Here is a 26,570-nt window from a genome sequence, read left to right on the forward strand (position 1 = left end):
TAGCTGACTGTGAGCATCCACTTCTGTGTTTGCTAGGCCCCGGCCTAGTCTCACAAGAGACAGCTATATCAGGGTCCTTTCAGCAAACCCTTGCTAGTGTATGCAATGCTGTCATTGTTTGGAGGCTAATTATGGGATGGATCCCTGGATATGGCAGTCTCTAGATGGTCCATCCTTTTGTCTCCCACTATATCCTAATATGTAAATTCTTTTCTTAGCTTTTGAGATTGGGGTCTCTCTGTAGCTTAGGCTAGAACTCTGTATGTGTGAATCCATTGTTATCCTCCGGCATCAACTTCCAGAGTACTAGGAGGATATAGATGAGAAACCATGTCCTGCTTCTCAACGACTTCGTCCAACACAGTGAGACTTTGCTCATGCTGCTATTTTACTCACGCCTTCTTCTAATCAAGAAGCAGCTGCTGAGTCATTGCTCTGTGACTGAATCTACATACAAGAGATCCAATGATACACAGACTCTCCAGCCTCAACATGTTCAAAGAGAGTGGAGGAAAGGTAATTCTATAACGTTCACACAGTCTTCTAGTCTGGAAATGCTGCCTTAACTGTGGTTTGAGGGCCATATTTGGGGTATAGATGTTTTCCCTATAATTCATACTGGTAAACAGATAGTCTCTGTGCTCCCAGTGATGTCTGCAGAGTTGCATGTTCTAGAATTCTGCTGCACATCCACAATAAGCTAGAGTTAACTAGGAGAGAGGGGCAACAAAACAACTCAGGCATACCTAATTTGGAAAAGCAATTTCGCCTACTGAAAGATGGTTTCTGCTCCCTCCTAATTTCAGATTTGGAGAAGCATTAAAGTCCAGAGCCTCTGCCAAAGCTGCCTCATGCCACCACTGAAATGCTTCTGCAGAGCCAATCATACCCACTCAGCTAGCACTTGTGGAACCGCAGGTGCCTTCCAGTCACAGGCCACTTGTACTAAGCTAATTAAGGCACCGTGTTCACAAAGGGTTTGGCAAGGTCTAAGGCCCTCCAATAAGAAAGATAAGTCCCAGTGGGCAAAATAGTTCTCTTGAAGTTTTTAGAGATTTAACCTGCTTAAAGACTTTTAGTAGAAAGGTTTATAGAGTTCAAGAAAACATGAACAATGGCAGCCACAAACACCTATTAGACATTTATTGAAGTTGTTAAGTGTTTCTCATAGAACCACCTCAAGACCCTTTCTGAAGAGATAGTTACTCTAATTTAAAAATATTTAGCACTATTTTGTGTATAAGGGGGTATAAGACATATAGAGGCACGTGTGTGCCTTGGAACACCTGTGAAGATTAAAGGACAACTATAGTAGAGTTGTTTTTCTTTATACATTTAAGTAAGTTCTGCGGTACAAATTCAGGTAATCAGGCTTGGGTCACAAGTATTTTGCCTGCTGAGCCATCTCACCAGCCTATCTCCTTAATTTATAGAAAGGGAAACTGAGGCTTATAGAAGATAACTTGACTTTTATTCTACAGCTAAGTAGTGGGCAACACTGTTGTTATTCAGTCTCTAAAGGGCACAAAACAGAATGTCTCTGGCTGTTCTTTATGTTGGCCTCCTGACCAGGACTGAATGGCTCACAGGTTAAGTAGCTGCAGCTTGAATGGAGATCTGTCATCCAATGCTGTGGCAAGTGACTACAAGCTACTAGATTTCTTAATGTTCCATGTGACTGGCTACTATATAAACCAGTTTGCGCTTGAATTTTCTGGCTTAGAGACACATAAAAATCTCATTCGGGTACTCTTTAAGAATGCACAACACAAACCCCAGCTCTAGTTGTCTGTGGAGCATGCTCCTTTCCTCTCTGGAACCAGGAACTGCACCTTGTTACACACTGAATACTTTGCATCTTCCCTACTGGCTCATATATTGAAAACCTAAGCTCCAATGTGATGGTATTAGGCTGGAGTGAGATGGGGACTTTAGGGGTGATTAGGTCATGGTGTTGGACTGAATCAGAGCCCTTTATAAAGTTTCAGATCCCAAAATGGCCCCTAGATAATGTGCCAGCTAAGGACATAGCAAGAAGACAGATGTCAGATAAAACTAGAAGGGGGTCCCTCATCAGAGTCTATCTCCGCAGCCCTTGTAGCTCAGGTTTTCTAGCTTTCACAATTATGAGAAAATAATGTCTGTAGTCTAAGTGCATTTGAGAACACAGTCTAGAGAGCACTGGGCTGCTCAATCTCGAAAAGCACTTGCTCTCTTGGGCCTGTTTGGTTACTTAGTTTCTTAATCTCATTGTGTCAATTATATGCAGTATCAATCTCAAGGTCAGAAAGCATTTCAGGAGAGTAGATGCTAATTAAAAGATTATAAATATGAATTCTCACTATGAGACATCCAGCTTCATGCTTCTCACCTTGAGTCCCCCCTACCCCCATACTTTGTTAAGGCATGGCATGCTATAGAAACTTTATGCAAAGTAATTAAAAGCATATATGTTGTCTTCTGTGAGACTTTGTAGATTTCTACTCTACACAGTTATCCTGGTGGTTTGAATGAGAATGTATATAATAGAATATGAATAATTAGCATTATTATTGTATGTATAGACGAACACTTTGTTCACATGCTTACAAGATGACTATTATATATAATGTCCTTTAAATAATCTTCTACTCCTAAGATTATATCCACAAATATTATGAGCCAGAGCAGCCAAGGAAAGCCTGATAGGAGATGAGTGCTAAGCCAGACTGCCCAGATTAGAGGTCTGTATCTACTGGCCAAACAACATTGAATAAGCTGTACACAAAAAAATCCTCTTTTAAAATTAGGACAGAAATAGTGCCTGCCTCCCCTGGTACCTGTGAGGACCAGATGAGAGTACAGGAAACACAGAGAACAGAGATCTCTTGGGGGAAGATGATACAGACTTCTTAATCTCAATCTTGGCTCTTCAATATCCAAGAGCAGCCAGCCTGGTGGGAACTGGGACATCCAGAAGCACCTCAGCATCAGATCTGCCCTGCCTTAAGTCAGGATACCCCTGGGAACACAGGGTTCTCAAAGGCTAGTATTTTTCTCTAATTTGGTTACCTGAGCATAAACACATTGATAAAACTATTCTATAGGAAAACAAGGTTTATCCCACTGTTTTCTGTACTGGTCTCCATTTCCTGTAAAGAGGACCTTCTTTGATGACGGGTGATGGCTATATTTATCTGTAGGTATAAGGATAAAAGTTAGAATTTAGAGAAGAAATTATACTGGTCTAGCAAAATGGCAACAGCAGATTCTCTTAATGCACAGCCTCACTAGCTCTGGAAAGTTAGCTAGGGTTCTATTACCAGACATAATTTCTTTCCTGTTGAGTGGGTCCTAAGTCCAACTAGATAGCTGTTGGTTACCATAAATATGGAACCACCCACACAGCCACACACACACACACACACACACACACACACACACACACACACATGCACGAAGGCACACAGCATCTAGGTGCTTTTTGTCTCTCCTCCCTCCTTCTCTTTTAGTATTGTCCCTCCCCAAGTCAGGGTCTTGCTCTCCCACCCCATTTTTCCATTTCCCAGTCCATAAGCCCCAATGGATACATCTACACTATAGCTACTGCATCCACAGTTAAGGAAACATTACAGAAGAGGGCCAGAAGTCTGCTGCAAAACAGTCTCCTAGCAACAGCTGTGTAAAGAAGAACAGAACAAGTGCAGTATCAATAGACATGCTAACTTGGAAGGGAAGATATTTCTCTGGGTTCTCTAGGCAAGAACTACAAGCAACTAATGACTGCTCAGGGAGGAGAATTGGTCTTTCTCAGGGACAAGTCCCTAGTTTGTCATCAAATACAAAGTAGTCACACACACCAGTCTTAAAAGGTTGTATTTAGCTAGAGAAAGCACCCAAGGAGCTAAAGGGGTCTGCAACCCTACAGGTGGAACAACAATGTGAACTAACCAGTACCCCCCAGAGCTCGTGTTATTAGCTGCATATGTATCAGAAGATGGCCTAGTTGGCCATCATTGGAAAGAGAGGCCCATTGGTCTTGCAAACTTTATATGCCTCAGTACAGGGGAACGCCAGGGCCAAGAAGTAGGAGTGAGGGGGAGTAGGGGGGAGGGTATGGGGGGACTTTTGGGATAGCATTGGAAATGTAAATGAAGAAAATACCTAATAAAAATAAAAAGGTTGTATTTATATATTTGTGCATATTCATAAATAATTACATGTAATAATAATTTAAAAAGAATGAGCCTTTCATTTGAGAGTGAGAATGGGAAGACATGGAACGAATTTGGAGGGAGGGGACTCTGAAGGGACTGGAAGAAAGCTGTAAGGAAAAACTGACATCATATTTTAATTAAAGTGAATTTAAAAAGAGAGAAAATCACTCTAAAAGACAAACAAGGTTAGAACCAGTCTGCCTGGGCTGTGACCTACTTCTATGTGTCTTGGTTTCCTCATTTTAAGTGGGATCATGATAGCACTCACCCCACAGAGCTAATGTAAGAATTATTAATGAGCACTCACAAAGGTCCCTGGCTACAGAGGCTGTTAGAAAAAAATGCTATATATATGCATGAAATAAATGGGAAGCCAGCTAAATGTCATGAAAGAAACACAGTGTCTGAACCAGACATGCAGGCCCTGTACTTTATAGGTAAGAAAGGAGGGGCTGGAAGATAGAGCAAGGCCGCATTATCCACCTTGACAAAGAAAGAATAATAGACCCAGCTACTGTTTACTGAACTCCTAACATGAACCAAGGCAAGATCTGTGCTCAAGACTTTCCTAGAGCCACTATTGTGATTAATCATTACATAGACCCTAAGAAGTGATGTGGTTGTGATTTTCACTATGTCAAAAAGGAAAAAAAAAAAAAAAGCTCAGAAGGGTCAAGAAAGCTGCTGGAGGATTTGAGCAAGGGTGTAAGTAGCGCTGCTCTTCGCACATGACAGTGCCCTTGTTTGACCAAGTGAGAAAGTGGTAGAGCAGTATGCATTCAGCCAATCTACAGGTCTCCCATTGTGCGTCACAAGGGAGGAGTCTGTAGCCAACCCACTGTCCTGGAATACTTCCTGGCCTGTGAAGATGTTCACAAAATACTGTCAGAATGAGTGTTCATACCAAAGCAATGCTACTTTTTGGACGGATGCATTCAATCTATAACTTTATGCTTACTATATGTGAATGTTGAAACAAACACTGAGAATAAGATAAGATCAAGAAGGGCAGGACTTATGGTCCTGGGGATTATGGGCCTGATGAGTCAGGGTAATGGTTAGAAACCTCAAAGGGCTTAAACTATCTTGAGTTACCTGTGTTTCCTCCATGCCCAATACAGGACTTGGCACATTAGGGAATATTGGCACAGTGAACTGCTGAACACAGTTCTATGCTGCTGAAAAGGATCAAGAGGAGAGGTTTGGGGGAAGATGATAAAGAACTCGCACAGGGAAGGAGCAGTCTCCTAGGAGAAGGGATAGCCAGGCAAACAAGGATCCAGCTTAGGGAGGCTGGACATCTGCTTCTGTCATGGCAGCACAAGGTGGAGAGAAAAGGGATGGGTATGCGATTGAGTGGCCTAGACTATGGTGGGATGCTGAGGCATCATCCTTACTTTCACACTGAAGTAGCATACGAAAAGCTGCACAAGTGTAGCAAGAAAGGTCTCAGGAGACCTTAGAGGTAAAGTGCTGTGGTTCAGGACTGGTGCCAGTTGACACAGGGGGCTTGAATTGGGGCCACCCTAACCTATAGGACTGGGCTGCTGTGTCCCTAGAAGGCTGTTCAAAGACTAGGATCATAGATGGCACATCTGGGTGAGCATATGCAGAGGTTATGCAAGATCCCAGACAAGTAGTACTTCAGGGAAGAAAGGAAAGACGGAAGTGGAAAAAATAAAGTGAATGTCGAAGTCTTAATATGTTGAGTCAAAGGACACAATGACGTTATTTATAATATTTATGGAGGCTGTAGTTTTCTGGAGTGGTCTCTCCTCAGCACTAGCCTGTTCTGCTGAGCCATCTCAGTGAGGCCCAGAGAATGCCTCTCCCAGTTAAAATTGACTGGTAGGAACCAAACCAAAGGGCTCTTGTGTTGTGTTTTTTTGTCCCCCCAGGGGGGTGGTGGAGCAGGATGAACAACGGGTAATAACATATCATCCTGATCTTTAACGTAGGAGCATCTCATTTGGCCAGGTGAATCACAGCAAAAATAGAGTATGCACCCTAGTTGTCAGTGATGCACTGCAGAGGATTCTGCAATGTAGTCATCCTTGTGGAGTCTGAACTTGAGAGAGTTTATTCTTCCTATCAGAGAATAAGCCTACAGTTTATTCTTGACATTGTTGTTATATATTGCAATTTCCTTCCAATTAAAATATTCCCTCCAGAAGAGAAGGGGAGACTCATGAGACTCAGCAGGTAAACAAAAGGTCTGTGTCTGGAAGAACAGAAATTTGAAGGATTCTAGAGGGGACTTTCCAGCAGAATATAAAAGATTAAACAACTACACAGGGAGGAGACTCAGCAGCAGAACTGTAGAGAGAAGAGATTCGCAGGCTGCAGAGCTGCCTACAAGCAGTACTGAGAGCTAGTTCTAGGACTGTAACTTTCATAAGCTGTCACATGTTTTTTAATGGACACTCTAATGATGCACCTGCTTTTGAGTCATCCCTATCCCTTGAAATAATCCCTCACCCATACTCCTGTTAGTAACACAAAGAAAATCCATTGGTCTATCATGTTGCAGTCATTACATTGGTCTGCATTGGGTTCCTTTTTTACGAGGTAGGTAGGTGAGGTGTGTGTGTGTGTGTGTGTGTGTGTGTGTGTGTGTGTATGTACATATGTATATGTGTGCATGCATGTATGTGTGTTGCATCTCCTAAGGACAGTCTGTCGTGAAGTAACTACAAACAACATCTGTGTGAACAATCATGTCAGATGCAAATAAAATTCCAGAACTTCCCATCTAGGAAATCGATGAGGGATGATTTCTAATTTAACTGATAAAACGATATCCTGAAGTAAGAAGTACTGAACAAAATACACATTATCTACCTATTCCCAAAGTCTGTGGGAATTAAAACAAGAAAGTTATATAACCTGCTACTATTCAATGGAGGTAAACAGTTTCTTCATATGAGATCTAGGCTCTATAGAAAATTTTGGGGCTGTGTTTTATTTGTAGGTTCCTCTGAGAGGCTGGAAAGAGTCTAAGTGAACACTGTCAATGGAGTGCTCCCTTGGTTGGTAGGCAACAGACTCAGGGACTGCTGTCACTCCAGTTGTTAGGGGGCTCACCGAAAGACCAAGCTGCACATCTACTACATATGTGCCAAAAGCAATCTATATTCAATGCAATTCCCACCAAAATTCCAACACAATCCCTTAGAGACCTTAAAAGAACAATTTTCAACTTCATATGGAAAAGCAAAAATCCCAGGTTGCTAAAATGATCCTGTACAATAAAAGAACATCTGGAAGTATCACCATCCCTCACATTAAAGCTGTACTATTGAGTAGTAGTAATCAAAACTGTAGGGTATTGGTATAGAAACAAACAGGTTGATCAATGGAATCGAATCAAAGACCCTGGAATAAACCCACACACCTTCAGACACTTGATTGTTGACAAAAAAGCCAAAAACCATACAATGGAAAAAAGAAAGCACCTTCAGCAACTAGTGCTCATCTAACTGCATGTCTGTATGTAGATGAATGCAAATAGATCCATATACAGCACCGTGCACAAAACTCAAGTCCAAGTGAATCAAAGTAAAACCTGATACACTAAACATAATAGAACAGAAAGTGGAGAATAGACTTGAACCTATTGGTACAGGACACAACTTCCTGAACATAACACTAATCTATAAGATCAACAAGTGATAAATGATAAATGGGACCTCGTGAAACTGAAAAGCTTCTGTAAGGCAAAGGCCATTGTCAATAGGGTAAAACAGAAGCCTAAAGATTGGTAAAAGATATTCACTAACCCTACATCTGATAGAAGGCCAATATCCAAAATATATATACAACTCAAGAAGTCAGACACCAACAAACAAAATAACTCAAGTTAAAAAATAGGGTACAGCTGGGCGTGGTGGCGCACGCCTTTAATCCCAGCACTCGGGAGGCAGAGGCAGGCGGATTTCTGAGTTCGAGGCCAGCCTGGTCTACAAAGTGAGTTCCAGGACAGCCAGGGCTATACAGAGAAACCCTGTCTCGAAAAACCAAAAAAAAAAAAAAAAAATAGGGTACAGAGATAAACAGAATTCTCAAGAGGAATCTTGAATGGGTAAGAAGCATTTAAAGAAATGTTCAACATCCTTAGTCATCAGGGAAATGCATCCAAACAACTCTGAGATTCCACCTTACACCAACTACAATAGTTAAGATCAAATACTCAAGTGACAGCACATGCTGGTGAGGATGTGGAGCAAAACCACTCCTGTGTTGCTGGTGGGAGTACAAACCTGTACAACCACGCTGGAAATCTCAAGGATTCTAAGAAACTAAGTTTTGTTTTTTTTTTTTTTTTTAAACTCTCTTCATAGGTGGGTGCTGGCATGCTGGCAGTACAAACTGAATCTATCATCACAGTCTTTGGTAATTCAAGAAAGAAAAACATGGGGCATACTTTAAAGAACGTTATGAGAATAAATTAAATGATAGCAAACCCAGACCCTTGAAAAGGGCAATTGGTCCTTGAAAAGGGATATAAGCAAGGTAAAAACACACTTAGTGGATGAGTGTCAGAGACAACAGGAATACAGTTACATAATATGGGTCACACATTCACCATGCTTCATTCCCCTACCTATAAAGAGTGAAGCCCATCATATAGTATAAGTCTTACATGTTCTATGTCCTCTGTTCATAACATAGGTTACACACTAACTTATAGTTACATTTCTGAGAAATGTAAGATCTCTTCATCCTACAAACAACTTAGAAGACACTGCTTTGTCTGAAAGTTATAGAGATAGATGAGATGAAACTCTACATCAACCTCTACCTATAGTATTAATAACTGTTAAGGATCTGCCTCGGTCCCCCATTCTTTCCTCCTTTATTGCTTTTTCTCTGCTCCCTAAAATCTAACACTAAGATTGTCCATTTAGAATTTTCTTTTGCCGGCCAGTGGTGGTGCACGCCTTTAATCCCCAAACTTGGGACACAGAGGCAGGCGGTTTTCTGAGTTTGAGGCTAGCCTAGTCTACAGAGTGAGTTCCAGGACATCCAGGGCTACACAGAGAAACGCTGACTCAAAAAACAAGCAACAATCTTCTCATCTCATCTCATCTCATCTCATCTCATCTCATCTCATCTCATCTCATCTCATCTCATCTCATCTCACCTCATCTCATCTCTTCCCATCTCTTCCCATCTCTTCCCATCTCTTCCCATCTCTTCCCTTCCCTTCCCTTCCCTTCCTTTCCTTTCCCTTCCCCCCTTCTCTCTGTCTCTTTCTCTCTCCTCTTCCCCCTTTGTCTCTTTCTCTTCCTTCCAAGTTTTTCTATTTTTCTTCTTCTTCCTTCCCTGCCTCCTTCCTTTCTCTGTTCCCTTCTTTCCTTCACTACCAGTTCCTTCCCTCCTTCCTTCCTTCTTTTTTTTTTTACCTTTTTTCCTTTCTTTCTATAACTTACCTAATATTTACATAGGCAAATAGTAAGTATAAGGTTACAACGATGAAGAGTCACTATGACCTAAAGACATTTAAGATAGATGCTATTATGGATGCCAAGAAGTGCAGGCTGAAAGGAGCCTGAAATGGCTATGTCCTGAGAGGCCCTGCAAGAGCCTTAAGAATACAGAGGCAGAAGCTTGTAGACAGCTATTGGACTGAGTGCAAGGTCCCCAATAGAGGAGGTAGAGAAAGGACTGAAGGAGCTGAAGGGGTTTGCAACCCCATAGAAAGAACAACAATATCAACCAACCAGACCCCCCCAGAACTCTCAGGGACTAAACCATCAACAAAGAAGTACACATGGCTCCAGCTGCATATGCAGCAGCGGATGGCCTTGTCATGCATCAATGGGAGGGGAGGCCCTTGGTCCTATGAAGGCTCGATAGATGTCCCAGTGTAGGGGAATGCCAGGACTGAAAGGCAGGAATAGGTGGGTGGGTAGGGGAGCACCCTCATAGAAGCAGGGGGAGGTAGAATGGGATAGGGGATTTCTGGGAGGGGGGAAACTGGGAAAGGGGATAACATTTGAAATGTAAATAATGAAAATGTCCAATTAAAAAGAAAGATAGATGCTGAGGAAAACAATCATTCAAATTAATTTATGAGTTTCCAGCTGCTATGATAATTGCTCTGGCAAAAGCAACTGAAGGGAGACAGGGTTCAATACTGTCACACTATCAGGGTATAGTCCATCATGGTGGGGAAGCCACAGTGGCAGGTATTTGCAGGAACAAACTACATACATCTAGTCAAGAGCAGAAGAGGTGGAAAACACTGAAAGAGCCAGATGTTAGGAAATAGTGTCTTCGGGGCATGAAAAAGTTCATGTCCTCATAATTTCACTGCAGCTATGGCTCTTTACAAAGAGCCAGTGTGGTGCTTGGATGAGAATGTCTTCCATAGGCTCATACATTTGAATACTTGTCCCAGATTGGCAGACCTGTTTGGGAATGATTGGGATGTGTGATCTTGTTGGACGTGTGTCAATACTGAACTTTCAAAAGATACTTCATTCCTGGGCTCTCTCTTCCTCTGCTTTCTACTTGTGGACCACTGTAAGCTCTCAGCTGTTCCTGCCTCCATGCCTTTGCTCCTCTCTCAGAGTCTAACGCCTAAAAGCACATGACTCAAATTAAATGCTTTCCTTCATAGGTCGTCTTGCATAGAGTGTTTTATCACAATCATTGAAAACCATTTTCCTTTCTGATTATATAATATAGAGTGAGATTTACCTTATGCCCATAAAATATATGGAATCCTGATCCTCCCAAGTCTGACCTCTGATCCCTACTTTGTTTCTAATGATATTTGGAACATGGGAAAGAGATAATTTAAAGATTCTCTGGAAAAGCTTCCCTATCTTAATGCCAACATATTTCTAGGGACACTTCTTAGTTTTCTGGGCTCTGCTTAAGAAAGCATGGATAATCCAGGAATGAATACAGAATCCTTTCAACCACCAGAAGTTCACTAAAGCTGGCAAAGAACAGACCATGTGATTCTCCCTGGCCCACAGCCAACTTCATAAACATAAGCATTTGGCAGGCTGCCAGCTTTCCTTACAATTTTATCTGTCAGCCTTAAACCCAGGAGAAACTTCTGGGAGAGCTGTTTTCCTGCTTGCATTCTGACCAACTTAGTGAGCTCTTGAGCTGTGAAGCATGGAATTTCCAGAGGCAGCCATGACCACTGTGGGTATACTCAAGCCTTGTCCACTCTCACCCTTGGTCATTCTCTCTTTTCTCTGCTAGCCACAAACTTTGTCAGTTGTCTATCATTTCGTATTTATGTGATTTCTCTGTTTCCTTTTTGATTAATTGCATCTTCTTATGTAAACCATGGCCCTCATGATGTATTCTAACCTGATCTGACAATCACTCCCTTTTAATGACAGCTTTCATTTTCTAACAGTGTAATTTTGAGTGTGGGTGGAACAAGCACCCATTTATCAGTTATCCTCCGTCACTTGCTCCTCCCTCAATTGCTTCAATGTGGCTCTTGCATTTAACATTTTTATTCCCTTTTGCTAACTTGGTTTAGCAAGTATACTACGGATAATACCATACTTCTTTAATTTCTACATTCCATTCAGATCAAGCAAGCTATAGTAGGTCTGTAGTGAGTCCACAAGTCTAGGATTGTTTAGGAGGTCTCCAGGGTAAGATCTTGGCATAAAGTCTTTATCTATGTCATGATTTACATATGTGAAAATACTTTCTAATATTTAAGCATTCTTACATGTCTTAATAAACACATTAGCTCTTCAAAAGCTCTTCTTCATGCACACAGGCTATTTTACTTCATGGAAATAGAAGTCAAGAGTGTTGATTATTAAGTCTTTTTGAATAACCTGCCAAATATTATATAAATAGATGAGAAAGAAGAGTACTTCTGAACTATGACTTGATTTCAACATGTCACTGTGTGTGTATATGTGTAAGTACATGCACATATGTATGTGATACATGTACATATGATGTGTGTATGTGAATTTATATATATATGAATATGGGTTTGTGGAGATGTTGGAAGATAACCTTACATGTTAATGCTAGCACTCCACCTTGTTTAAGACAAGGTCTCTCTGTCGTTTTTCTATTATACAAGCCAGGTTAGCTTGTCCTCTAGCTTTTGGAAATTCTCCTGTCTCTACCCTTGTGTCCCCCAAAGGAGTGCTGTGATTACAGATAGCAATGCCATGTGCTCAGCTTCTATGTAGGTATTGGAAATTTAAGCTCAGATCCTGACATCTGCAGAGCATAGACTTATGTATCAAGATATCTTTCCAGTCTCTGCTGTTACTGCTAATTCACTGAAGCCACCTCAGCAAAGACACACTACATGCTTTCATGTTTCCCGTTTCACTAGGTTTTGGCAACACAATGCAACACACACACACACACACACACACANANAGAGAGAGAGAGAGAGAGAGAGAGAGAGAGAGAGAGAGAGAATTAATGCACTAAATCTGGAAGTACAAAAACTAGGAAGAAAATAACAGCCTTTTAAAGCCTACATTTCTCCAAGAATGTATCAAAGGCATGCTGACAAATGGAACAACATATAGAAAGAAAGGGAAAGGTAGACAAAAATGAACGTAAGTTTATTCACTGGAATGTGTATCTCCTATGCTTAAGTAAAAGCATTATTCTTTAGATTCTATCTTATCCAGAAAGTGGTGAAATCATTGACTTTAACTGAAATAAAATCACATAGTCACTATCCTAATGGTTTTTACATGAACAGCAGAGCAGTTACTACTCAGAACTCTTTTCACCTTGGAAGACTCACCCACCCTTCTCTCTCCCAATATACAACAGTCACCACTTACTTTCTGGGCATCTTCTATAAATGATATAACATAGTATCTGTCTCTTAGTTACTGGCTATTTAAATTAGCACAATGTCCTCAATGTTCATCCATGTCCAGTCAGGTATCAGAATTATTCCCATTATAAACTAAAAAAATCCACAATACAGGTACAGTGTCTTTGCTCACTCATCTACCAATGGGTCACTGAGTCTATTGGCTACAGTGAGTAGAGTGAGTATGGAAATATTTCCTTGGACCCTTGCTTTGTGCTTTTCTTGGTTAAATACTAGAAAGATAATTTTAAGACTCAGTTTTTGATGTTTTGAGTAATTGACACACTTCACACAGAACAGTGGTTCTCAACCTTCCTAATTCTGCTGCCCTTTAATTCAGTTATGTGACCTCAGACATAAAATTAGTTCTTTTGCTACTTCACAGCTGTAATTTTGCTACTGTTATGAATTGTAAATATCTAATATGCATGATACCTAATGTGTGACTCCTGTGAAAAGGTTGTCACTTCCCACAGTTTGAGAAGCACTGCCAAAGTCACTAGGGTATTTCACATTTTCACTAAATGCACACAAGAGTCCCAATTTATCTACATGTTTGGCATTTTGTTCTCTCCTTTCTGTTTTTTTTTATCATAGTCCTCCCAGTAAGTGTGAGTTCATGCTGAGGCTTTGCTGATTCTCCTGTTCCTAATGTTAGTGCTACAGAACAGCTGTCCATGAACTTGCTGTTCCTCTGCGTATTTTCTTTGAAACAAGTCTATTCAGTTCCATTGCAATTGTTTTATTGCTACTCTGTTGTTGCTGAATTGTAAATTATCTAAATATTCTAAATGCTAATTCCTTGTCAGGTATATTCTTCTGAAATATCTTCTTGAGTTTTCTAGGCTCCCTCTTCAGTTTGTTAGGTATAAAAAGGAAACATGCCACAGACATTAGAATTACATGAGCTTGGTTGGTGCATAAATCAAAAGTCTGAAAACAGGAAGGTCATTTAACTACTTAAACCCCGAGCAGAGACTACTGAGTTCAGAACAGAAGGTTTTATTTTCATAGCCTCCTCCTTTTTAAATAAAGATATTAGCTTTTCACCATTAACTGAATTTACACATGCAAATATTTTATAAAGGCTTCATTAAAATCAAAATATGGATTGTCAGCATGCATGTGAATTTTGTGAATAGACCTATGTTTAAACTACAATTCACTATATATGCTGCATATAGTTGATGAGTATGTTTTATTTTATTTTTTACATTTCAAATGTTATCCCCTTTCCTGGTTCCCCTCAGTAAACCCCCTATCCTATCGCCCCTTAGCCTGCTTCTATGAAGGTGCTCCCCCACCCATCTACTCACTCCTGCCTCACCACCCTAGCATTATTCCTCTACACTGGGGCATCAAGCCTTCAGAGGACCAAGGGCCTCCCCTCCAGAACATAAGTTTAAGATTAAAAAGTAAAAACCGGGGGACTCAGTGCTTAGAATCAGCTTCTGAAACAGATCATGCCTCCAAGAAAGGAAGTCGGGGGTTTCATACTGCAAGTTTTAAATCCAGATTTGTGTTCTTACAGTCACTTTTCCTAATACTGATTATCAAGATTGCTGAAAAAAAAAAATCAGGATAATATGTAGATGTAAAGAAGCAAGGGAAATGGAGAGATGCTCAGTGATTACAAACAAGTCTAATTCTTGCAGAGGACTGGAGTTCAATTCCCCAAACCCATGGAGCAACTGCCTGTACTTCCAGTTTCAGGGGACCTGATGGCATATTTTGGACCCTATAGGAATCTGAACTCATATATATAACCTCATCCCCCACACATGTACACATAATTAAAAAAAAAAAAAAAGAACAACCACTAAAGAGGCAAGATGTGAAGGTAAGAGTAATAACGAAGCCCCAATTTCACACATTTCTTTGTTGGAGTGCTGGATGAGCAAAACCAACGACAAAGTGAGAAAGAATGAGGTGAACAGGAACCTTGGAACAGTGTGCCGGAACACGAAGCTCGGCTTCCCTTTCCGCTGACCATGAAGCTGTTTCCCGCTGGGAAATGAACATTGCACATTTTGCTTTGATTTTAGCTGAGAGCCTCGCTAAAATGCCATGCTTTAAGAATGGCTAAAAATAGGTAAGAATCTAATCTCTTTCAAAGCCACATTTGTTTCTTTAACAGCACGTGTCAGAGAGGAAAGGGTCCATAAACAAAAGGTAGATGTCCAGTAGCTAAAATAAGCTGCCGTTTCCTTCCACCGAGCACCCTCAGTATGGCCGCTCTGCTGTTTCCACCAAGGAACTTCCTCTGTGGCCAGTTTTCCCAGGCTCTGCACTGGAAGGGAGCCGCCCAGGTTCTTAGGGATGTTTATGTTGGAAAAGCGCCCGTCTTCCACCATGCAGCTGAACACAATGCTGTCTGCCCTCACTTTCTCCATCGCCAGGGAAGATGGGAGCCTCCCAAACACTAGAGACATCTCTGCACTTCCACTGACCCAACACTTTTTACAAAGCTGTTCCAGGCTGCCATAAATGTTGTGTTATATTTTCATATTATAGATATAAACGGAGCCATCACAAGGCTGTCCGTACAAAAATCTGTCACAAGTCTAGATAATTACTTTTGTGCTAGTTTGGCTCATTTACTAAAAAAGTCAGGCACACTTAATATGTGTAACATTTACAATTGAATGACACTTCTTTGTAGAATATGAACTCAGTGATAGTATGGCTAGGCCCAAAGAATTACTTATTTTTATTCTCCATTCCTGTCAAGGTTTGTGAAGTTTGATAGCATACTGTATGAGTACATAAACAGACTTGGAAATTGTGTGGAGTCAATAAGTAAATAAAATCAGCAGCTCAGAACCACAGAACCTTTAAGCTACATTGTTAGATATATTTCTCATGTTTTTGGCTACACGTACAGTAATAGGTTTAGAATGTTATGCTTCTAAAGGTGTTTTTTTTTTTTACACATCCAAACACTTAGTTTCATTTCTTTAATGCCTTTGATCTTTTGTTAGTTTTCATTGTATGTATATATTTAAATATTCCAATAAAAATAGTTTAAAAAATAATATGAGTTTAATATGAGCTTCAGAATTCTTAAGTTTATATATCTTTGAAACTAGTAAGCCAAAGATAGTTGCAATAATTTATTTAACATAATTCTCTCAAAAGTCCAGCATCATGCCCATTGACATTAGGTTTTTGACAAAGGATGTATGTAGAGGTAAAATGATTTTTATCCTATTTCTGCCAAGTGTTGGGGTAGTAACTGTATCTCTCAGACACACAGAGTGAGCTGCTGAGAAAGCTGATTGCACTGACAGCAGGAAGAAGCTGTTTCTTAAAGGCTCATGAGTGATGTGAAATGTGGAGAGCAATCTCCCTTCAGCATTTATGAACTTCCTCATCTCTTGAGTTTGACCCTCACACAGCAAGCAGGCCTTCCTTGTCAGTGGTGAGTAAGCTCACTCTTCCATTTCAAACATCCCTGAACCCTCTGCATCTCCTGACAGCCAAGGTCACGTGAAGTCTATTTATCGCATCAGTACAATGTACATTGTTCTTCCCCCTTAGCAATGTAAGAACTGGCAAAGGGTGCAGATAGATCAGAAGCACTCCAGCATGTTTTCCACTCAAATGACAGTTACACATCTCTGTGACCCAACTAGCGTTACCTCCAATGGCTATATGTAAGAAAGACACCAGATAGTCTGTAAGGTATCACTGACTGGCATGGCAGCTACCCTATGACCTCTAAGCATATTGCCCTCATTGGTAAAATGAAGACAATAACTGTACATTGTTTACAGATAGAACAACCACTAGGCTACATAGGATAGTGGCCTTTGGAACACCACAAAAGCTTGTTATTAAATCACTATTAATATGTTTTTGAGACCTGGGGCCAGTTGAATGAAGGGAACTTTACTGCCCAACAGCCAGGAGAAAGTACTAAACATTCTTTTATCTCTGATTTGTCTAGTACAACAATTGACTTGGGCATTTTGGATCTGTGTTTCTTCATACTTCTTATGTGGTATGTTAAAAGCTATATACGGAGATACTAGTAAAGAAATATACAGACTTCTTTGTTTTGTAAGACTACATGTTCAGGGCTAAAAGAAAATGAAATCAAGGAAGGGAACAGAGACTGGCAAGAGAAGATGGTTACCTTGGCTTCTGTTCCTGTTGCTGTGATAACACACCTGAGAGCAGCAGCACAGGAGAAAAGTTTATTTCTGCTCAAGGGAATAATGCATTTCAGAAATGCCAAGGCAGTGGGAGCTTCACACAGCTGTTCACATCTCACAATCAGGAGCAGAGAGGGATTGTTTTAGTCAGGGTTTCTATTCCTGCACAAACATCATGACCAAGAAGAAAGCTGGGGAGGAAAGGGTTTATTCAGCTTACTCTTCCACACTGCTGTTCATCACCAATGGAAGTCAGGACTGGAACTCAAGCAGGAGCTGATGTAGAGGCCATGGAGGGATTTTCCTTACTGGCTTGCTTCCCCCGGCTTGCTCAGCCTGCTCTCTTATAGAACCAAGACTACCAGCCCAGAGATGGTCCCACCCACAAGGGGCCTGAAACCCTTGATCACTAATTGAGAAAATGCCTTACAGTTGGATCTCATGGAGGCATTTCCTCAACTGAAGCTCCTTTCTCTGTGATAACTCCAGGTGTGTCAAGTTGACACAAAACTAGCCAGTACAGGGATGAACACAGTGTCTGTTCCCCTAGCCTCCATTATAGACAGGATAGCAGCGAGGAAACGGTGTCCACTGGAGTGGAAGGGTCTTCACACTTCAATTAATTCAATTTAGATATGCCTCCACAGATGGGACCAAAGTTCACCTCTCTGGTTATTCTAGATTCAATGAAGTAGTCAGCAATAACCACCTCACAGTACCTGTGGTACTCTTGCACTCTGCTGGCCAAACTTACAGGGCCTCCACAGTACCATGACTTGCAGAGCCCACCTCAGCCAAGGTGACCTTTCTGTAGGGCAGTGTCAATGACATGAGAAAGCAGTATGCCATGCTATCAGAAGTAGCCGTGGTGGTGGTAGTTAACTTTTCTGTTAACTCTGTCCACTTTTCTGAGTTCTAACTCAAAAAGGCTAATGACTCTTTCCTCCTTTTATTCTTTTTTTGAATATTATTATAGTACAACTCTCCCTTAAATAGCCATCTACCTATACTAAAATTCTGCTTCCTTTAAAAAAAAAAAAAGCAGTAGTCTTTAAAGGGTTGAGGATATAGAATTCTTGCTTAGTATGCATAAAGCCCTGGAGCTGAGTGTGATGGGAGATATGCCAGCTATCAGAACTCAGGAGGTAGAGACAGGAGGGTCAAGAGTTCAAGGCTATCCTTGATTGGTCAAACATATTGAGTGAGCTGGAGGCCAGCCTAGGCTATGAGACCCTGTCTCAAACAAGGAAACAAACAACAAAAAGGATCACCCTTGAAGTCTAATGGTAAATTAGGCATTTCAATTTTCAATAAAGTATTGCTTTGGAAGTACCCTCAGCAGTTTTAGGATTTTCAGGAATATTCTAACCATTAAATCAAAGAAGCAGTGATGTTTTCAGTTGTTTCTAACATCTATGATCATTCTGTCTGTTCATATGATATGAGATTTTATGTGTCCATGTGCATACTTAACCAAAGCATGAGAAAAATGAATGGCATTTCTGCTATTGGAGCAGAGTGTTCTACCAGTATTTTTGACCAAATAAGGAATACATTCACAGAAAACCCTACTCTGGGTGATGCTAATACCTGATCATAACAAGTCTTTACCATTTTGTTTTCATAGTCAACATTGCTAATTATTTTGAAACCCTAAGGCAAGAAGCCCAAGATAATGTCAAGAATCCTTGTCATGTTGGAAGTCTGTGGTGCCGACTGTTAGAATGAAACATTTCAAGTAATTCAGAATACATTTAAAGCATTTTCTTTATACCATGAACAAAATGACATATAGTTTGGTAGGCATAAAAGGTGGCTAGATCATAGAGCCCTACCATGACACCCTTCCATTCTCTACCCACCTCTACCTGAAAGTTCACTGTAACAGCCTAAGGTCAAGATGCATGGCCAGGGCAGTGGCCTCTGAAGAAAGGCACTATCCTCTGCCTAAAGAGACCAGACCCTTATGCCCAATAATCTCCCCAAACGCTCTGCAGAGAGATTTGTATAAAAGTGGCATTGCTTATTTTCCAGTTCCAACATTTCTAGGAAATCTTCTTAAAAATTACCTTTAAAAATAAATACTGATGATCAAATCATGAGTATTTAATTAGGTAAAATATATACCTAATATACATTTTTTACATTTCACATAAATGGAACATGGGAAAATTATTCTATCTTTAAGGCACTGACAGTTAATTTTGAATTTTGCCACTTAGTTGATAAGAAAAATGGTCATGTAAACATGAAAACCTAAGTATTCTCATAAGCTAACCATGTCCTGAAACTAAACATTTTCTTCTTACTCAGGATTTTGGTTTTAGTAGCAGCTACATATAAATTAGGTTTTCAAACAAACAACTTATCTTTAGATGGAAGGAAATTCATAAAAAGGAACTGATGTCCTTCCCAACAACCAGGACAACATATTTTTTGGGGTCCCTTTCCCAGAAATTGGTAAATAACAAAATATATTTCATTTTAGAAAGAAGGATGTTCATAGGCAGGGCTTAAATGCAATCTGTACTTTACTCACATACTTTAAAAGGGACATGGTTTCCAGCAACCAATTTCTCAACTCATTCTGTGCCAAATAAAACAGATTTCAGTGGAAGCTTTTATAGCTGCAGAGGGGCTCTGCTCATTCTGCAGGGGAGAATGTACTGTTTATTTTCCATTTAGAGTTCCCAATTCTCCAGTTACTATATGTTTTTCTGCTCCAGCAGACTATCCAGTATGAGTAACTAAATTAAATTCAGAAAAACAAAGCATACCATCTTAGTATAGAAGACAATTTTGAAATGCTGATGTACCATCTATGCTCTACCACATTAAGATTTAAAATTGGAGAAAAGCTTTTACATAACCCTGGTCCCGGAACACATATTTTTCATCACTAAAAAATATCTGTCTCAACCCAAAGGAAAGAGGCATCTTGGGGGTGGCTGGAAATGGCTAATGTTTTCAATACATCTGGGTGTTATGAAAAAGTACACAATGTAAACTGATTAAAGAGATGAACTGTGGCCACAGGAAACAGCTTCACATAGCGGCTCCATTGTTCTACCAAGCGTGGGACAAACTGATGTGCCTCTGGGACTAAATTTCTCTTTATCAGAATATTGCTGTATTATCACAGAAATCTCAAAAGAAATGAGTGTCTGAGACAAAAAAAAATCAGAACATCTTCTAAAATGTGTTGTATTATAGGATTTTGAGATCAATTTCTACTGACATGAATAAAGGGCCTATGGGGGTTAGATATGGTTTCTGATATACAAAGCTAAGAAGGCCTCTGGAAAAATAAAGACATCTACAGGACAGGTAGACAGACTGGTAGGCTGCCAGAGAGACAGGCAGGCAGGCAAGCAGGCAGGCAGACAGACAGACAGACAGACAGCGAAGTAAAGATACTGCGATGTTTAATCTGCATGGCAAATTTGACCTGATTTAGAAAGACCCTAGTAATGCACTTCTGCTTATGTCTATGATGTTGTTTCTAGCAAGGTTTAACTGAGAGAAGATATGTACTAAGTGTGGATGGTACCATTCATGAACTGAGGTATGAATAAAAAGTAAAAGGAGAACTGAGCACTGGCTTACTGCTCCCTGTTCTCTGGGTGAAATGTAACAGATGTTCCTGCTCCTGATGCTATGGCTTCCCTGCCATATTGGACTGTCTCCTCAAAGTGTAACCAAAATAATCCCTTGCAAATAGATTTATATTTGCAAGTATTTTGTGACAGCAGTGAAAAAATGACTAAATCAGATGTCAAGGAAGACATTAGGACCCACTCACAGTAACCTGCAGCTATAACAAAGACCCACGGCAAAGCCTCCAAGTTTGGTGGAATGGACATAGTTTCTAGTATATTTAACAATGTTGTCGGGAAAAGCCATCTTTTGACTAATGGAAAAATGATTCACACCTAAAGAGTGTCAATGTTCGTTCTTCAGAGTTATGACACACAGACAGAGCCAGAGTTGCTGAGGCACCAGGCAAGAAAGAGAATGTTAAATCCATCAAAGAATAAAAGGATACTCAGCATGCTTCATGTGATGCCAGTGTTCAGGGTATGCCTTCTGCCCTGGAATCTGGGATGCAGGGTCAGATAAAACAAAGAAGAGAAAGGGCAGCCCTCATTCTCAAGTTGCACCTCAGCATATGGGTGATGATGCAGAGCTTGGAATACTCAAAAGCATGAGCCCCCAGAGGTACTCTCAACACTTCATCCAGTTGAGGATGTGCTTAGAAAAATAAAACTTCATGATTTCATCCCAGTACTTTGTTCAGAGCTTGGAAAAGAGAGGTGATTAGACAGATAGCTACCATCTATACAAACACACTTTTTTAGGTACTCAAATCCCCCTGCCCCCTCTCTCTGATACTCTGTGTTTCCATAGACATCTATACTTTCAATAACATTTCACCTTTCCACTTAATGAAAGGTTCTCTTTGGCAAATTATCAACTGCTTGAGTGACTATTTTTAGCTTTTAGGCCACAATTAAGACAAATAAGTGATTATAGTACGGCAATATCACAAGAACCAGTCATAATTCAGACAGCCACTTATCAACCACTAAGCAGATAGTAATACAAGATAGATATACTCGGCAAAGGGATGGCTCATGTTCTAGAAGGACAGAGTATGACTATGGATTTCATCATGCTATTTAGATGAGTGTGGAGATTAAATGTATATTTTTTTTTCTGGAACTTTCTGTTTAATATTTTCGGAGTGCAGTTGGCTATACCAGAAATGTCAGGATACGAAATGTTTATAGTGTCATATGGTTCCCTAGTCCTGTGAAGAGAAGACTAGACATTTCAAGTTAATGCTTCCAGGTGTCAGCAGGTAGCTGAAGGAAAGAGGAGAAGTAGAAACCATAGGTTAGGTTTCTCACAGCTCAGGATGTGATCTATGGGACCATGTCTAATGATATAATGCCTTAGAAGGCTTTGTACTGCTCTGAAGACAAAAGGAAAGCTTCTTAAATACAGGTCCTATGAAATAAACCCCATATCATATTTAAAACAACTTAATATGCACACGTCTCCATTTTCTGTGAATCTGAGTAGTGTGCAGCATTTAGATGAGATACTTTGCTTCCTTCACAAGCCTCAGATTCCTCCAAGTACCTTTGTTTATGTAATTTCTCATAAGTGATCTCTCTGACACCCCCAAAATTTCAGTGCTAAAATGAAACAAATGTTAATCTACAAGCATTGAGTCCTTAAGAACCAAAGACCCCAAAATAGTTTCCTAGCTTAGTAACTGGAGCAGAGTGGTGTCTCACTTTTACTTCTAAATAAAGCTCAGATGTTCACTCTGAACACATTGTGTTAAATTCTTTACTCAAGAGTAAAGAATTCAGCATTTCCAAGGACCTGCAATAGAGTTAACTGGGTCAGTGTAAAGACGATTTGGTTGTGAGAAGTGCGAAAGCCCTACCTTTTCTGATACCTTGTCTTGACCCAGCAGCTTGGGACTTGGAGGAGGAGGGGCTCTGCGCTTCTTCATGTCTGACTTCATAGACACTCCAGAGATGTTGCCCAGGGAGAGGGAGGGACCCAGTGTTAGGGACCGAGAATGCAAGGATGGCGAGTTGGGTGTTGTTACGCAGCCCTGTAAAGGAAGAGACAGATAACACCTCATCAGTAAGATCTTTCTTCTTGAAACCACCCACGCAGTCTTCTAGTGGCATCTGTTTCTCCTGGCAGAGATAAAGTACTAGAGCAAGATTCTTATTACTATTCCCCTAGGAAATGCTTTTTTTTTTTTTTTTTTGAGAATTTCAAGTGTGAGGACTGTATTTACATCATTTGTGCCATGTCTTTCCTCCCTGTAATTCCTTCTGTGTTTCCCTACTCTTCTCAAGTTCATGACCTCTTTTACTTTAATTATTATTGCTACACATGCACAGCCCCCACCCCACACACATACACACACATGCACAGGTGCACACACATACACACACACACACATGCACCGGCGCATACACACACACACATACATACACACATGTATAAATACAACTTCTTGAGTTCATTTACTGTTGCTCAGATATATATGCTTAGAGCTGCTTGAGAAGCTCATAAGTGATCTCTGTGATTTGTCAGGAGCGGATAGAGTCTCTTTTTCTCTGAAGTCAGTAATCCCCTATAGCTTCTCAGTAGGGGTGGGGCCTGGTGAGAGTTCCTCCATTCACATTGGCGCTGTCATTCTTTTGGTACTGTCATTTTCAGGTCTTGTTTAGGCAACCATACCGTTATAATTTCATGGGTGAAGCTCAATCATGAAACAATCTAAACCTTTAAGAACACTTAGTGACTAGAATCATTTGGTATTTCCACCTAAACGATAGATGTAAATCTGCTATCTTAAAACTTTAACATGTCACATCAGCCATCTTAAAGTTTCAACGTGCCTTGGGATTAAGTTCTTAGAGATTGCAAAGACAGGCTCTTGACATTGCAGTGTACTGCATGGCCAAGAAGAGCACTAGTTTACCACCGAGAGTTGTTTCTCCTGTTGCCAGGTTCTCCCTTTTTTCTTTTCCATAATTTTTATTGATTCTCTGGGAATTTCACATCAGAGACCACAATTCTATTCATTTCCCAGTCCTTCCTTATTGTCCCCTTTTCACCTGTAATCTCCCTCTGCAATAATAATAATAATAATAATAATAATAATAATAATAATAATAAACATCTCCCTGTAGAAATTGTGATGTGTTATGGTGTGTTGCCCAAACAGCTTCTTCTAACCTTCGGAAATTATACGAAAATGTAATGGTATATAGAAAGTGCTATGCTTTGAAGGATCTCAGGCCAACAGTGAAGGACTTGACAACAGTTCCTTGTGAACAAATATATACCTGCCACCAAACACAGGAAATGGTTGGTTTCCAGAAACAATTCCCATTCTTAAGAAATCACCTTAATGACATCCCCATTTTCTTTCAATCATCTGCTGCCCATGTCTTTCTTAATAGAAAAAGAAGTAAAGAAATTTATATGCAGAAAAGACCCTTAGAGAACTAGAACTCTAATTTTGGATTAGGAACAAAAGCAGTCATGCCTCAAGCTGTACCATCACTCACATTGATCTTTATCTATAGCTCAAGTCATCCTGGATATGCTCCACATAAAATCAATGCAGAGAAAGACAAAGCCTCAAACTAGGGAGATACTGTCTGAGTTTTGATTTCTAGCTTTGCCACCACCAGCCACATAACCATGGGCAAGTTTTAATTTGTCTCTGTAACAGTTTCTCTCTTTCAAAGCTGAAGTGAATAGCTCCTACATAACAGAACTATCCTTGTGAACGACATGAGTTACTACATGTAATCAAGCAGGAAGGAGTTCTTGGCACGTAGGGAGCATTCAAAGTGCTTAAGTGATTATGATTATGTAATGACTTGTCTATCTTTCTCTCCCCATTTATGTGTGGGCTCTGTGAAGACAGTGACTGCCTCTTGATTTAATCACTGCCTTGTCCTCAGGACTCATAGTTCCTACAGCCTGAAAGGCTCACGAGCTTAAATCTCTTGGAATGAAGAGATGGTGCTTAAGCCTCTGGGAAACTCTGCTTTCACATTGAAACTTGTGGCTAAGGTTTCACCTCATTCTCCATGTGTAAAATAACTATGTAGCTGCACATGGGGGTACAAACCTATAACTCCAAATGCTGAGGACTGTGAGCTTGAGACTAGCCTGAGATATATAGCAAGATGTTACAAAATAACTGTCTTAATTAAAGAAAAGAAACCTATAGGAGAAAGCAACTACCTAGTTACCTTGGTCAATCATAAATTTTACTATTCAGTTTCCTGAGAAAGAAATTTAGACTTCGGTATCATTGACCTTAATTACAAAACCTTTGGTGGTTTGGAAATGTTCCCCATATACCTGAATACTTGGTTCCTAGGTGTTGGAACTGTTTGAGAAGGCTTAGGAGGGGTTGGAGCAGGCATAGCCTGGGAGGAAGTTGTATCATTAGGTGGGCTTTGAGGTTTCAAAAACCCATACCATTTCAGTTAGTGGTTTCTTTGTCTGTGGTTATTATCCTAACATGTAAGATCTCAGCTACTCCCCACCACCTTGTGTACTTGCCTGCTGCCATGATAGTCATTAAATAACCATGTGAAACTATAAGCAAACCCCTAACAACTCTTTCCTCTATAAGTTGTCTCCATCTTGTTCTTGGAAAACCTCAAGAACACAGGACCTAAGAGTTCTGGTAAAGGAAGTATAAGAAGCAAACCAGAGAAGGAACTTTGCTCACTCAATAACTAGAGTTATGGAGATGTTTTACTGGTACCAACTTGACTCAACTATCTCCAAATTTAAGAGGAGCACCAACCTCAATTTTCCTTGCTAGTAGCATGTAACCAGAATCATCCAAGCTGCTTAATTTACTTATATATAAAGTCAGCTGATTACACATGCACACACAGACACACAGACACACACACTCTCTCTCTCTCTATCTCTCTCTCTTTCTCTCTCTCTCTCTCTCTCTCACACACACACACACACACACACACTCACACAACTTTATACATATTTAACACACAGTATAGGCCCAAGCTCGCATGCTCTCTCTCATTAGGGAGGTTGGCTTCACTGAATGGAGAGCTCCTGTATTGCTTGGCATCCCAGTATCACTAATACCATTCTCAGAACAATGCATTTCACAATTCTGCATCCAAAATTGCTTCTCTTCCATTTATACTATCTAATCATGTGCCTTCACTCCCTCAGTCCTTAGTGTTCACCACTAACTATGCTTGCCTGACTAAGCACAAAACAAGCCCGTGAAATTACCTTGGTCTTTTAAATACCTTGTATGAGGTTCTATGTAGCTATTTCATTTAAAACATTTTATAAGACACTCTCAATTGCAAATTGCATCTTGGTTAGAGGTGGGGCTTTGTATCCACTTCCTCTTCTCAGTGCTGGCATTCTCTCTGGTTTGATCATGTATAAATGTGTACCATATGTGTGTGTGATGGCCAAGGAGGTCAGAAGAGGACACCAGATTCCCTGAAACTGAACTTTCAGAGAGTTATGAGCTGTCATATAAGAGCTAGGAAACCATCCCAAGCCCTCTGTGAGAGCAGCAAGTGCTCTTAACCTCTGAGCCATCTCTTCAGGCCCAAAGCACTGAATATTTCACTTGGATTTGAATTTTAATGTTCTTTGTTATGATTATTGGACACCTTTTTTATAATTTTCCATAAAATATGTATTTTATATCTTTTTAGGCTTTCCTTTATGTTATTTTCCTCATGTAGTAATTTTTTGGAGGGTCTTTTTAAAGGTATTTTGTGTTGTAACTTTTTTTTAAACATTTTTTTTTTTTTT

The 26,570-nt window shown here is 40.2% G+C and overlaps 1 protein-coding gene across 6 annotated transcripts in view; it reads right to left on the reverse strand.

Annotated features, from left to right (window-relative positions):
* The window catches only part of Cobl (cordon-bleu WH2 repeat protein), a 230,454-nt gene that overhangs the window by 87,461 nt on the left and 116,423 nt on the right, over window positions 1-26,570 (reverse strand). For all 6 annotated transcript variants that reach the window (XM_029483416.1, XM_029483415.1, XM_021176724.2 and 3 more), the window contains one exon: window positions 22,654-22,827. In XM_029483416.1, the coding sequence (XP_029339276.1) occupies window positions 22,654-22,827 (174 nt within the window). The remainder of the gene's footprint in view (window positions 1-22,653; window positions 22,828-26,570) is intronic.

The sequence above is a fragment of the Mus caroli genome, chromosome 11, assembly GCF_900094665.2.
Source record: "Mus caroli chromosome 11, CAROLI_EIJ_v1.1, whole genome shotgun sequence".
NCBI lineage: Eukaryota > Metazoa > Chordata > Mammalia > Rodentia > Muridae > Mus > Mus caroli.